The sequence below is a fragment of the Xyrauchen texanus genome, chromosome 13 (assembly GCF_025860055.1).
Source record: "Xyrauchen texanus isolate HMW12.3.18 chromosome 13, RBS_HiC_50CHRs, whole genome shotgun sequence".
NCBI lineage: Eukaryota > Metazoa > Chordata > Actinopteri > Cypriniformes > Catostomidae > Xyrauchen > Xyrauchen texanus.
This window is the reverse complement of record NC_068288.1, coordinates 30,573,863-30,586,878: the sequence shown is the minus strand read 5'-3', so window position 1 is coordinate 30,586,878 and position 13,016 is coordinate 30,573,863. Positions and strand designations below refer to the sequence as shown.

The 13,016-nt window shown below is 38.3% G+C and overlaps 1 protein-coding gene across 4 annotated transcripts in view; it reads left to right on the top strand.

The window, feature by feature from the left end:
* LOC127654239 (dynamin-like 120 kDa protein, mitochondrial) overlaps positions 1–13,016 on the top strand; it is a 49,993-nt gene that overhangs the window by 23,280 nt on the left and 13,697 nt on the right. For all 4 annotated transcript variants that reach the window (XM_052141340.1, XM_052141341.1, XM_052141342.1 and 1 more), the window contains 8 exons: positions 24–189; positions 364–516; positions 647–755; positions 2,318–2,397; positions 2,494–2,634; positions 2,754–2,870; positions 3,158–3,251; positions 3,464–3,574. In XM_052141340.1, coding sequence (XP_051997300.1) covers positions 24–189; positions 364–516; positions 647–755; positions 2,318–2,397; positions 2,494–2,634; positions 2,754–2,870; positions 3,158–3,251; positions 3,464–3,574 — 971 coding nt within the window. The remainder of the gene's footprint in view (positions 1–23; positions 190–363; positions 517–646; positions 756–2,317; positions 2,398–2,493; positions 2,635–2,753; positions 2,871–3,157; positions 3,252–3,463; positions 3,575–13,016) is intronic.

Here is a 13,016-nt window from a genome sequence, read left to right as displayed (position 1 = left end):
TTCTTTTAATATAATTATTCCAGGGAGTCCATCTTACAGAAAAAGCTGTGGGAGAGGGTGTCAACACATGTTATTGAGAACATCTACCTGCCTGCTGCTCAGACCACAAACTCTGGCACTTTCAACACCACTGTAGATATCAAACTCAAGCAGTGGACTGATAAACAACTTCCTCATAAAGCACTGGAGGTAATAAATAATGCTGATCACCCAGAGAGTATTTCACAAGTAATTACACAATATTACAAAGATTGCAATGGGGCTAAGCTTTATTGTGGCCAATAGACTTTGTTGTGTTTAAAGTGCTATTAATAGCTACAGTATAAAAAGTCTGAAAAACAATCCACTTTGTTTGATGCTCAGGTTGCTTGGGAGACGTTGCAGGAGGAGTTTGCTCGCTTCATGGCAGAATACAAAGGGAAAGACCAGGATGACATCTTTGATAAGCTTAAGGAAGCCGTCAAGGATGAGAGCATCAAACGACACAAGTGGAATGAAAAAGCCATGGACAGCTTGGTAATTCAAAAACCAGCCACATGGTTTACAACATAGGAATTACATAGTAATTACAATGTAATTAAATAATAGCGGAACATTTCCTTGTGAAGTGTGGTTGGAAAATGTGACTCGTGTATGTGTGTTGCAGAGAGTGATTCAACACAATGCTCTGGAGGATCGATCTATCACAGACAAGCCCCAGTGGGACGCTGCTATTCAGTTCATGGAGGAAACGCTACAGTCTCGCCTTAAAGACAGTACGCCTTAAAGACAGTATGTCCACCTAGGGCTGGGTGGTATGGCCAAAAATATTATCACAATATTCTTTTTCATATCGTTCGATATCGATATTTATCACGTTATACGTTCACATTTACACATTGCCAATGTTTTGGAATTTCCAAGTTGGCAGAAGAAAAGTAGAAAAAAAAATGAATCCTAAACTGTCAAAATAGTCTTGACAAAACTGCATTTGGGGCCCAGAGACAGCCAAAGACAGCCAAAGCAGTGGGGTCTGAGGGGTCTTCTACCAAAATATTTTATAGAGTTTATCAATCAAGTGCAGTTGGATGTGAATGTTAAAAGATCGTCTGTTTGATTTGAAGCGTAATGACAGCAGTCCAGTATTTGTTTTAATATGTTTACATTCAAATTATATGTATTTTTATATTTCTTTACATTAAGATACTCTAGTAAATATAGAAGCCCTTGTAACTGATGAATGTGCTGTATGGGGGTTCAGGGGTTTCCCCTTTGAGAACATTTAGAAAATGTAGCCTAGTCTTTCTCTTTTTGTGAGAAAGACTAGGCTACCAACTAGTCATTTTTTACAACAAAATTGCAACAGATATCTATATGTTTATTATTAAAGGCTTGTAATATGCTGATTAATAAAGCAAAATTTAGAATGATAAAACGTTATGGTCTAAATGCGCTTTGGAACCACGTTAACTTATGCGGCGCCCCATGTCTACTCACATGTGGGGTAAAGAGACTACATGTGCGGAACGGGACAGGGCATAAATCTAAGCGTGTTCGGTGCTAGTGAAAAATATTCAAGAATACAGCACAGAAAGATCAGAGCTGTAGTAGTGATGATGAGTGGGCGCAACCATCGCCAGACCTTGCGGCCTGGATTGAATCAATCCATTGGTGACCTGCGTAGCCCAGTCATTAGCAAGGCAGCTAACGTTAGCAACTTCATTCAATCTGAGAAAGCCAAACTACTTGCGTTTTTAGCGACATGCACCTGAACGTCTAGATGTAGAACATAGGCTAAATATCTGAAATTACTCAAAAGCTTATCATCGATATTGTGGATTTTTTTTAATTGCGATAAATATCGAGATCTTTTTATCGCCCAGCCCTATGTACACCATTCACTAAAAATCTGTGAAAAATATAACGGAGTGTCTATTTGCACCCTGGTGTAAATAGCATCTGCCACACAGAGCAGCTATTTGCACCCCAATAGTCTGGTGGAATCACAGAAATATACGACAAATTAAACAAGAGATGCTGCTGCAGTGCTGTGTGGTTGTAAAGATGATGTGTAATTGTGTACTGTTATCCTAGCGACCACGGTTCGAATCAGTTTTCGGTCCCACTCCTTTTCCCATCTGATTTAGTGTTTCCACTCTTAATATTTACTTTACTAAAAATGATACATAAAAATGAATATAGTGATTTGGGTTGGGGTGCAAATAGTATTTTCCACTATTTGCATTGGGGTGTAAATAGCATTTGCCAAAATAAAATCTCTTTCTTTCTTTCTGTAATTCACTACATGGGATATCTGACTCAACTTTGTGTTTTTCAGCGGAATCAGTAATATCAGATATGGTTGGGCCAGACTGGAAACAGAGGTGGTTGAGCTGGACAAATCGAACAACAGAGCAGGTTAGACCACACTGAATGTCAATACCCTCATGCTTTTTAGTCATTTTAGCAGGGGCGAGTGATTAAAGTTGGCCCAGTTTTGTTTCCTTTATGTAGCATATCCGTAATGAAACCAAAAATGAGTTGGAGCGTCTATTAAAGCTGCATGAGGATCACACTGCTTACTTGGCCAATGATGAGGTCACTACAGTACGCAAAAACCTGGAGGCACGAGGGGTGGAGGTTGACCCCGCACTGGTCAGTAAGACACTCGGCAGAGAATTTCTAGCACTGCAGTCTTTATATTGGATGAGCGTTATTTTAACGATCTTGATATGACGATTGTTTTTTTTTGTTTCTTTTTTCCCTTTCTGTAGATCAAGGACACGTGGCACCAGCTCTATCGGCGTCACTTCCTACAGAAAGCTTTGCTTCATTGTAACCTCTGCCGGCGAGGCTTCTACTACTACCAGAGGCACTTTGTAGATTCTGAGGTAGAGGAGATGGAAAGACATCATGTGCCCTTTGGGGAATTGAGTCCCTGTGTTGTCCTTTTGCCTACAGTATTTTCAGTGTATAAATTTAAACTAACAGAGAGTGTCTGTAAAATTTAATAGATGCCTATGTTTTTATTGGATCATGTTAAAGAGATCAAATTGTGCTTGGATTCCAAATGTCAGCGCAGTTTACACATACTAAAGGTTTTAGTTTCTCTCTTGGACAAATAAAAATAAATAAAACATTTATTGAATTGCTGATTGCAAGTGTAATAATGTTCCAGCTGGAGTGCAATGACGTGGTTTTGTTCTGGAGGATCCAGAGGATGTTGGCCATCACAGCTAATACTCTCCGACAACAGCTCACCAATACTGAGGGTATGTGTCTTGCTTCACACCTCAAGCTCTCCTACAACCATTACTTGTGTTTTGGCTCCTTAGCACTAACCATATAAATAAGCCTGTCATTCTGATTAGGCATTCTTATTAGACAAGCTCCAGTAGGAGGGTACGGTGATTGGTAGAATTGGTCTTATTACCTTTCAGGTGCAAAAAACACTTAAGTGATTTTGTTTCTATTGGGTTTACAGTGCGGCGCTTAGAGAAGAACGTTAAAGAAGTCTTAGAGGACTTTGGAGAGGACAACGAGAAGAAAGTCCATCTGATCACAGGCAGGAGGGTTCAGCTGGCAGAAGAACTCAGTAAGTTTATTCTCATTTCTCCTTCCATTTTTTTTTATGTATAACAGGTCGACCACCAGAGGGCAGTGTTGTTTTGCAAGTTAGAGATTCTGTCATCTGCAAAGAGTCTAATTTTATACATTGTCAAATTTCACTCCAGCATTATATTTACGTTTTTTTTTTCAATATGTTCTTGTTTTTTTATTATCTTGTTGCACTTTCCGTGAATCAATCTACACATCAGTCTATACTCAATACCCCATAATGACAAAGCAAACTGATTTTTGATTACTTTGCAAATATAATAAAAAACTCAAATATCACATTGACGTAAGTATTCAGACCCTTAACTCAATACTTAGTTGAAGCACCTTTGTCAGCTATTACAGCCTCAAGACTTTTTGGGTATGATTGTTGTCTTGGCTGTGTGCTTAGGGTCATTGTCTTGTTGTAAGGTGAACCTTCAGCCCAGTCAGAGGTCCTGAGCGCTCTGGACCAGGTTTTTACTAAGGCTATCTCTGTGTTTTGCTGCATTCAGCCTTCAACCCTGACCAGTCCCTGCTGCTGAAAAACACCCCAACAGCATGATGATACCACCACGCTTCACCGTTGGGATGGTTTTGCACAGGTGATGAGCGTTGCCTGGTTTCCAAACATGCTGCTTGGAATTGAGGCCAAACAGATCAATCTTCATTTCATCAGACCAGAGAATTTTGTTTCTCACAGTCTGAGAATCCATTTAGGTGCTTTTTTGCATATTCCAAGCAGGCTTTCATGTGTCTTTCACTGAGGAGAGGCTTCCGTCTGGCCACTCTGCCATGGAGCCCAGGTCAGTGGAGTGTTGCAGTGATGGTTGTCCTTCTTCAAGTTTCTCCCATCTCTACACATGATCTTTGGAGCTCAACCAGAGTGACCATCATGTTCTTGGTCACCTCTCTTAGCAAGGCCCTTCTCCCCTGATTGCTCAGTCTGGCCAGGCGGCCTGCTCTAGGAAGAGTCCCGGTTGTTCCAATCTTCTTTGATATAAGAATTATGAAGGCTCTTTGGAAACTTCAATGCAGCAAAAAAATTTTTTGTAGCCTTCCCCAGATCTGTGCCTCGACACAATCCTGTCTATGAGCTTTGAAGGCAGTTCCTTTAACCTCATGCCTTGGTTTTTGCTCTGATATGGATTTTCAGCTGTAAGAGCTTATATAGACAGGTGTGTGCCTTTTTCAAATCATGTCTAATTAATTGAATTTGCAACATTTTCAAAGTTATCAAAAATCTGTTTTTTGCTTTGTCATTATGGGGTATGGAGTATAGGTTGATGTAAAAATGTGTTTTATTTAAAGCATTTTAGTGTAAGGCTGCAACATAACAAAATGTGAAAAAATGAAGGGGTTTGAATACTTTCTGAATGCACCTGTATATATCAATGTGCTGTTAGTACGTTGCTTAGCAACGAAAATAGCCTAACTGCTTACCGTTTTTTGATTAATGCATATAAAAAAATTATGATAAGGACCAAAGCTATTTGGACTTTAGCATCAGAATATCACTTCTCTGTTTCACATTCAATTTTCATTTTACCTTTTTTATGCATTTTATATGAAATGAGTTTAGAATGGGACGAGAATAGCTTTCCAAACCTTTCTCACCCCCTCGCCCTCCCTCTCATTTTCCTCCTTTTTTCTGTTCCTCCCCCTGTTGAGGCTTGAACCCTTAATTGACCTTCAAAGTGTGGAAGAGGAGACAGTGTAAGAGAGAGTGCTCTTGGCTGCACACTGCCTGCTGTCTGTCATGTCTTCAGCCCTGGTAACTGTTAAACACTCTGTTGATTTAAAGCAGCAATTTGTGGAGGCACGACTGACATGTTCAGACTTGATCTCGCACAGACACACGACTCGCGCACACTCATATATCTCCGTGCTGTCATTACTCTGATAACAGAGAGTGAGGTATCAGCACTGCCGCCCAGGTTTGTGTGCACCTAGACACAATGGTCAAACTGGCCATACAGCGTCTTTCTTCCACTTGAGTCATAAAAAGCCACTCTGCCTTTTCAATTAAGAATTTCTTGTGTATCTTACAGCGTTGTTAAGAGATCTCTCTGAATGCTTAGAGAAATGTGGAGACTGTTGACTTAATTAAGAAGCTACTGTCTCTCTCGAACAGGTTGACTAGCTTAAGTGTCTTTGCAGTGGCAACAGTAATGGTTGCGTCCCATAAGTGTGGTCATTGAGATTCAAGTGTTTTTGTGGTTCTCAAAATAGACAGCAACAAATATCTGCTAAGATTTTTAGCTGTCAATTAATTTGGAGTCTCTGCAAATGCACATTTGTACAGACGTCCATATATCCCTTTTGGTTTCAGACTTATCTCACAGTAAAATCGGAAACTGATGATTGACTTTTCTTTAGCTAATATCAGTCTGTGCAAACAGAAATGTGAAACACTGCCCCCAGTGGTCAAAGTGGTAAGTGGTCCGGTCCCGGGTGTCCCACAGTGCTAATTAGCTTCTGATTGCACCACAGGGGAGGGTAAACATGCTAGAGCCAATGCAGAAATGTCTAACATTTAATACTTGTGATTGAGTCTGCATAATGTGGCCAATCCTAGGGGTACTGGAACTCACAGAAACAACATGCTGACTTCCTGTGTGATCATGTTGTTTGTTTTCCTGAGTCTGACATGTTTCTATCAGAAGCAAGACCACAGAGTATTTTAATCAATACAGCACAGGGCACAACAATAAGGATGACCGAAATGGATGTACTGGCCCAAGTTTTGGTTTGCTGTATTTGGCCAGTGTTTCACTGTCTGTAAATATTATGTTGGTTGATCATATTTGTATGGTTTTTATGCCTTAAACATTTTGTTTGTTTGTCATGGAGTGAACATTTATACTGTTTTAAACTTAGGTCAGTAAGATAACATTGTCTAGCAAAGATATTTTGTGAAATTTAAGAGAATGAGAATGTGATAATCTTGGAAGCATCAGTAAATAGAATGTATAAACAATAAATTCATTATAAATCAGTTCTGTTTTGTAGCTTATGTAGCTGAGAATTTATTATTATTATTATTTTGGAAAGAACAATTACATTTACATTTACATTTATGCATTTGGCAGACGCTTTTATCCAAAGCGACTTACAGTGCAATTATTACTGGGACAATCCCCCCGGAGCAACCTGGATTTAAGGGCCTTGCTCAAGGGCCCAACAGTGGCATCTTGGTGGTGCTGGGGCTTGAACCCCCAACCTTCTGGTCAGTAACCCTGAGCCTCAACCACTGAGCCACCACTACTCCAGTATGATTAGCATTTAATGAGAAATTAGCATTTAATGAGAAATATAAGTATTTTAGTGACACACTGAAAAAAAAAAACATTGCTAAAAATATATTTTTATTCTAATTTTTTGGTGAGGCCGGTGAAAATGTTGGCTGGGCAAGTACAATTCTGAACGGCCGGCCCAATCGGGCCATCACAAAAAACCTTAATGTTGGGTCCTGCAGTACTTGGATTTCCATTGTCTTAAATTGAATTTCCATTTCTACCTGCCTCAATATAAAGAACAGGATGCAGAGCTTTCTTGGTTCCATGAGCATATCCACTGATGCCCGACCCTCCACTGTTTAAGCCTGGTGCTTGTCGTTGGGTGACCCTTAAAGTGGATTCTTGTTCTGTAAAGCATGACGTTGCCTGGTGGACAACCAGCACTTAGGGAAAACACAAGCATGACCTCCCAAGAAGTGGCTGTTATGCTAATAAAAGCAAGTCTGATCATGCATGCATGCATCAGTGCCCTAGCTGTTGCCTTTGCACAAAACACATGGTCACTCAATTAAGGTGTAGACCATCTTTATGAGAGAGTGAGCTGTAGTTACAGGACATGTATTGTTAATGGTTGCCATGATATGAAAGACAATGCATGCAAAAGTAAAAAGTAACATTTAGGGTTGCCAAAGTTAACATATTCACTCTTGATTTTAACTGTGTAATGGCAAGTTTTTAACTCACTTAATGCATTTCCTTAATTTGATTTATTCCGTTTTTATCCACTTTCTAAAGACTGTTCAGAATAACCACTATAGGTGGTGAATATTCAATATGTGTTCAATACACAGACACAACAATCCCACAGCTGGGCTCTCGTTTATCAGTAAATAAATGACTGATTGAAATGAACCAAATAAGTTGGGTGCAAATACATTTATCAATAAGTTATTGGCAACTTAATTTATATATGCAATCCGACAGATAGTATGCATTATCCAGAGATAACAAAAGTAAGGTCAAATGCAATTTTTCTATGATGGAATTTAATTATCATAAAAGCTCAACAAGTAGACCTAAGACATATCACCAATGAGTGAAACACTCTTTGAAAGAGAAGTCCAGCATTGAGCTGCAACAGTCTCCTTTGTTTCAAATTATTGTGTTTTGTCTCCATAAAAGTGGAACTAAATATATGAAAATGGAATACACTACATTTTGAAAGTAGAAACATTTTAATGGGTGGAAATGTATGTAAATATTAGATTTGAGATGAGCCATGTTAATGCAAAAAGTAAGAACATGGATGCATAAATCAATGATTTGGCTCCCTTAATACACAACAGACAATTTGATTTTATGTTTTGAATTTAAGCAGAAACTGTTCCTTGTTATAGATTAAGTAATATCCATCCAGTGGTCATTGTGTTCCATTTTGTGTCAAATTTGAACTGGAGAATGAACATGGAGTTTTAGATTTTCTATTTGGCATTAGATTACAGGAATACGAATGGCTTGATCATGTGCAGTGTCATGTTATAATCAAATTTGGCAATGCATTTTCAAGTGTTGTGTACATGGGATAAATCAAGTGCATTTTTGCCTGGTTGCAAAACTGTATTGTGTTTTAGTCAAGCCAGAGGTTTGCAGATTGTAGATCCAGGCAGAGTTTAGTTTTAGCATATTAAGATCTGTGTTATGTGCATAACAATACAGCATAATGATTTATAAGAGGTGGCAAGTTTACCAGCTAGCCTCCATTTATTTAATGGGCTCAGTGTAATGGTTTCTTTCACATCTTGCAGGGATAGGTAAAGAACATTAGTTTGTACAGAATCCTGGCTATTGCAAATTCTCTTTAAATAGCAGAGGAATTTGTGGGCCTGCCTGGCCTTGCTGCCTTTCCTGCATGAGGTGGCATCATGTTCCCAGGGTTCTGTGAGCTTTTGATAAGTCTCCAAATCAATCACCCATTTCACCCTCCCTAAAAAATTATTTAGTCCCGATGGTTTGTTCACACTAAGAGAAATTATCTAAGGATGACGAACAACTGCGCCACCCAACAAATTGGAAAGTCCCGCCCCAAACAGTGGATGCCACCAATCAGTTTTCAGAACATCAGTGCTAGTCTGAGAACCGTTTTGGTTTCTAATATGGCGATTCTACTTTGTGAGTCTAACTCAAAGCTAAATAAAGTATCAGAAACGAAGAAAGACACTAGACAGTATCAGGAAAAACAACAACCAAAAACTATCCTTGGTTACATGGATGCCAGGAGAAATGCAGGAGCCATGTTTTTCAAGACATTCTATTCCAAGACAGGTTAGTGCACAGTTTGGAAGTCAAACGGAATGGGCCCTGATCAAATCTTGTCAAAATCCCAGTCTTAGTGAGGTATTACAGTAATGTAAACAGAGTTGGTTTGTATTATGTGCAGGAAAAAAATATCGGATGTGTGTCAAAACACAGGATGCATTAAGCTTTATAAATGCAGCATTACAGACCTGCCATTGTTTTGATGTCATTTTTATATAAATATTTAACTTTTTAAATAAAAGAGTATACAAAAACATAGGCTATTACTTTTGGTATCGAGAAGCGTGAAGTTTCTCTGGCATTGGCTTTGGATACTGAAATATTGGTAGTCATTTTTATATAAACATTTAACTTTTTAAATAAAAGAGAATAACATAGGCTATTACTTTTGGTATCGAGAAGCATGAAGTTTCACTGGCATTGGTATCAAATACTGAAATTTTGGTATTAATGTGAAGACTTCTTAGGATGGTTGATGATCAGCTGTTATATAACAAGTACAAGTAAACAGTACTGTCTAGTACAGTTGGACATCAAAGACATAAGTGACTTGGTCAGCAAAAAGGTCCAGCATTTAGATTTTGGATCAGCCCAGGAGTAATGAGGTAGCCTTGTTATGGATATAAAATCATGTGAAACACATGCAAATCTAATTTGTATGATAGTTTTTGCTATTTAACCATTAGAAGAAAAAAAATTAGTTTTCACTTAAAAAATATCCAACAATAGTTGGTACAAAAGTGGGTTGTAAATTTAAGGTGATATGGTCAAGGGTTCAAGTTCAAAGGGCAGAATGAAAAAAATGGCACTCATATTACCTTTAAAAGACTTCATTCCATGGCTGTAGACAACTTTGGGTGTATTAAAAGTTTTGTCAACAGCCATCTTTTTTACTACCAATCTCCACTTTCACATTGTTGTTCTTTTGTTTTTGCCGATTCACATTCTTATGTTATCATGCATATCGGCACCTATTGGCAGGGAGGAGAATTTATATTAAAAAAGGACTTAAATGTTAACCTATCCCTTTAATTATAAACTCTCCATGAATTACGTTGTCAGATAAGAATATAAAGTTTTTAGAAGTTTAATGACCTTCGCATACTTCATTGGATCTTCCATCCAGTTTGAAGTATAATTTTTTGACCAACAATTATGACCAGCTTCTCTTATACATTTGACTTCTGGAGAGCTCCTTAAAGTTCTTCCAAATCAGTGAAGTCTGTTACTCTTTATGGAGCACTCTGAGCGATGTGCTTCAGTTCACTTTCATGATGCACTGGTAGTGTTAGTCTTAGACTGAACTAAGATCACAAAATTGGGCACTTTTGAAATGCTATTTTAAATCAATTTAAATTCAACACCTTTGAAATCGCAAAATCACTTTAATGTCATATTTGTTTCTGAGTGAAAGGATATTGCATAAGCAAAAAAATGGGGAGAGACATTTTCCATCGGGAATTGATTGTATTGTTAAAAGTGGACATTTCATAACAGAAGAAGCCAGTTGAATGCAGTTTTCCTAAAATAATCCCTAAATGGCTTTTTGGCTAGTTGTTACAATTATCCAATACATTAAATAATTACTGTATTTTGATTAAATAATGCCAAAATTGTTTTCTTTTTTTAATGTGCACTAAAGCGTTGATCAGAGTGAGACTGGGTACATGCATTAAGTTAATTTTGATTTCATATTGTCTTAAAAGAGAAATTGGATATATTCCTGCATCGAGATATTAGAAGGTGGAAAGAGAGAAGTTTATTTTGAGAGTTTGTCACCTATCCACATCTATTCCACGTCGACCCACCTTACAAGACCCAACAGGAAAAGATTCCAGAATCCAGTTGCGAATGGGAGGGGTTGGGAAGCGGAGGGGGATTTCAAGCTCTGTGCTCTTTAAATCACCTATGAGCTGTTGTTACACGCTCCCTGTCTCTCTCCCTGCTTGCTATTTTTATTTTTTTTTAGATGGATTTTAAAAACTGACAGCCCCCTTCATAAACCTAGAGATGTATTGACTGGCTCCCAGAACCTGGGGCTGGGCCAGGGGTTGAGTCCAGCTCATGGGAGGCCACGAGGGCCTGTTTCTCCCACAGGTGTGGGAGCCGCTGACCCTGGTCTCACCTGTCTGCCTGTTTGAAGATGAGGAGCTTGGGGGAGGACAGGGGGTACTTCCCTTAACAAAGAGAAAAGATTTACCTCCTGGGGCAAAGTCTGGTGTTAAGAACGATTTGCCCTTACTTGCAGGCAGGCAGGCAGAGAGCTGCTCTGGTTTCACACTTGGGGATTTTGTGTGGATGCATGTATGTGTGTGCGTGCGTGCAAGCGCGCGTGTGTGTGAGAGAGAGAGGGATTGTGTGGGAACAGATGTGGAAGATGGCTGCATTCAAAATATTTGGGACTAGGGGTGTCTGAATTTGTTTTTGTTTTTAGTTTCCTTTTAGTTCCCTTTTAGTTTCATAGCATTATAGTATATAGTATCATTTATTATTTTATGAGGATAATTGGGATCTCAAATGTCTCTAGCCACACTCAAAAAAGCTAAACACAAAAACAGGTTACTGAACAACAATCTTTTATTAACAAATTTACAAGTTAACAAATTAACAGCTGAACGAAGAACAAAAATATGCCATTGAGCAACACTACAAGTTAAATATATTATTTTTGAATTATAACAAAACTGAACAATGTATGCTTAAAGTATTTTTGAACACTTATATACGATTTGCTTCAACTTTTACTTTAAGTTTTTACCAAGTATTAAAAAAAACCTAAATAAACAAGCATACAATAGAATGAATAAAAAACTATTTCCAATCTAATGTGCAAAGTGCTCTCATATTAATAAAGCTGCATATTGCCAATTTTCTTCACAATAACAAATGCACACTGATATATATTATGATTAAATAAGTCACGAGCAATCGCGTTCTAATCTAGCGGTGGGATGAGCGTCCCCGAGGCAGAGTCTCTCTCAGCCGGGAAAATTTGCGCAACTCATAGAAGAGGCACCGACCACACAGAGAAATGCGAGTTTCTGAGTTTATAGTTATTACATACATGATCTGCTTCTGTATTATTTGAACTTTAAGAAAGCTATAACACATTAAAATAACTGCATTTAAGATGTAACGCCTGTTTCCTTTAAAGAGGTCCGGCTCCGCTTATTCCACAACGAGAGTGCTTCTGAATTTATTATAATTTTTTTTTTTTTTATAATTCCCTAATACTATGGGGTTTACATAAGATGAAGCTGTGAAAGTTTAGAGTGCATCTGGACTGATCTGAGTAATTCTTCTCCTCCGTCAGGCGTGAATTGCTGCTCTCACGCTTCATCATTACAGTTTATTGTGATTTCATGTTCCGTTAAATGAGATCAAACGACTATTAGACAACGAAAAATTTTCTCGACAGTATTTTATTTTCGACATCGATAATGTCGACTAAACGTTTCAGCCCTAATGCAAATGATAATATGCTTTTAAACTCACCTGCTTTATTTGCTTGAATAAATCCGGTGTCTGGCTTTCAGGTGCTTTATTAAGTTTGTGTTTCCTCGTTTCGTCAGAAAATTGTAAAAGCAGCGTTTACGAATAGGTTTTTGCTGATCTATGATGTTTCCCTTTTCATCAGCCTCAAATCCAAAGATTTCAAATTTCCAAACCTGGCTTTTTCCACTTTTCTTTTTGACAAGATTAAGTTGAGACTCCGCAGCAGCAGCTACTTTGCTTGTCTTCATCTTTTGCTTGTTGTGAGCGTTCGAAAGTTCCCGACTCTGATTGGGAACCGGGTAGACCTGGTACTCTGTACTCCGGTACCTTCAGAAATTCTGGTATCGTAAATGTATTTTTGTTTGAGTACCGACTTGGTACCAGAGTACC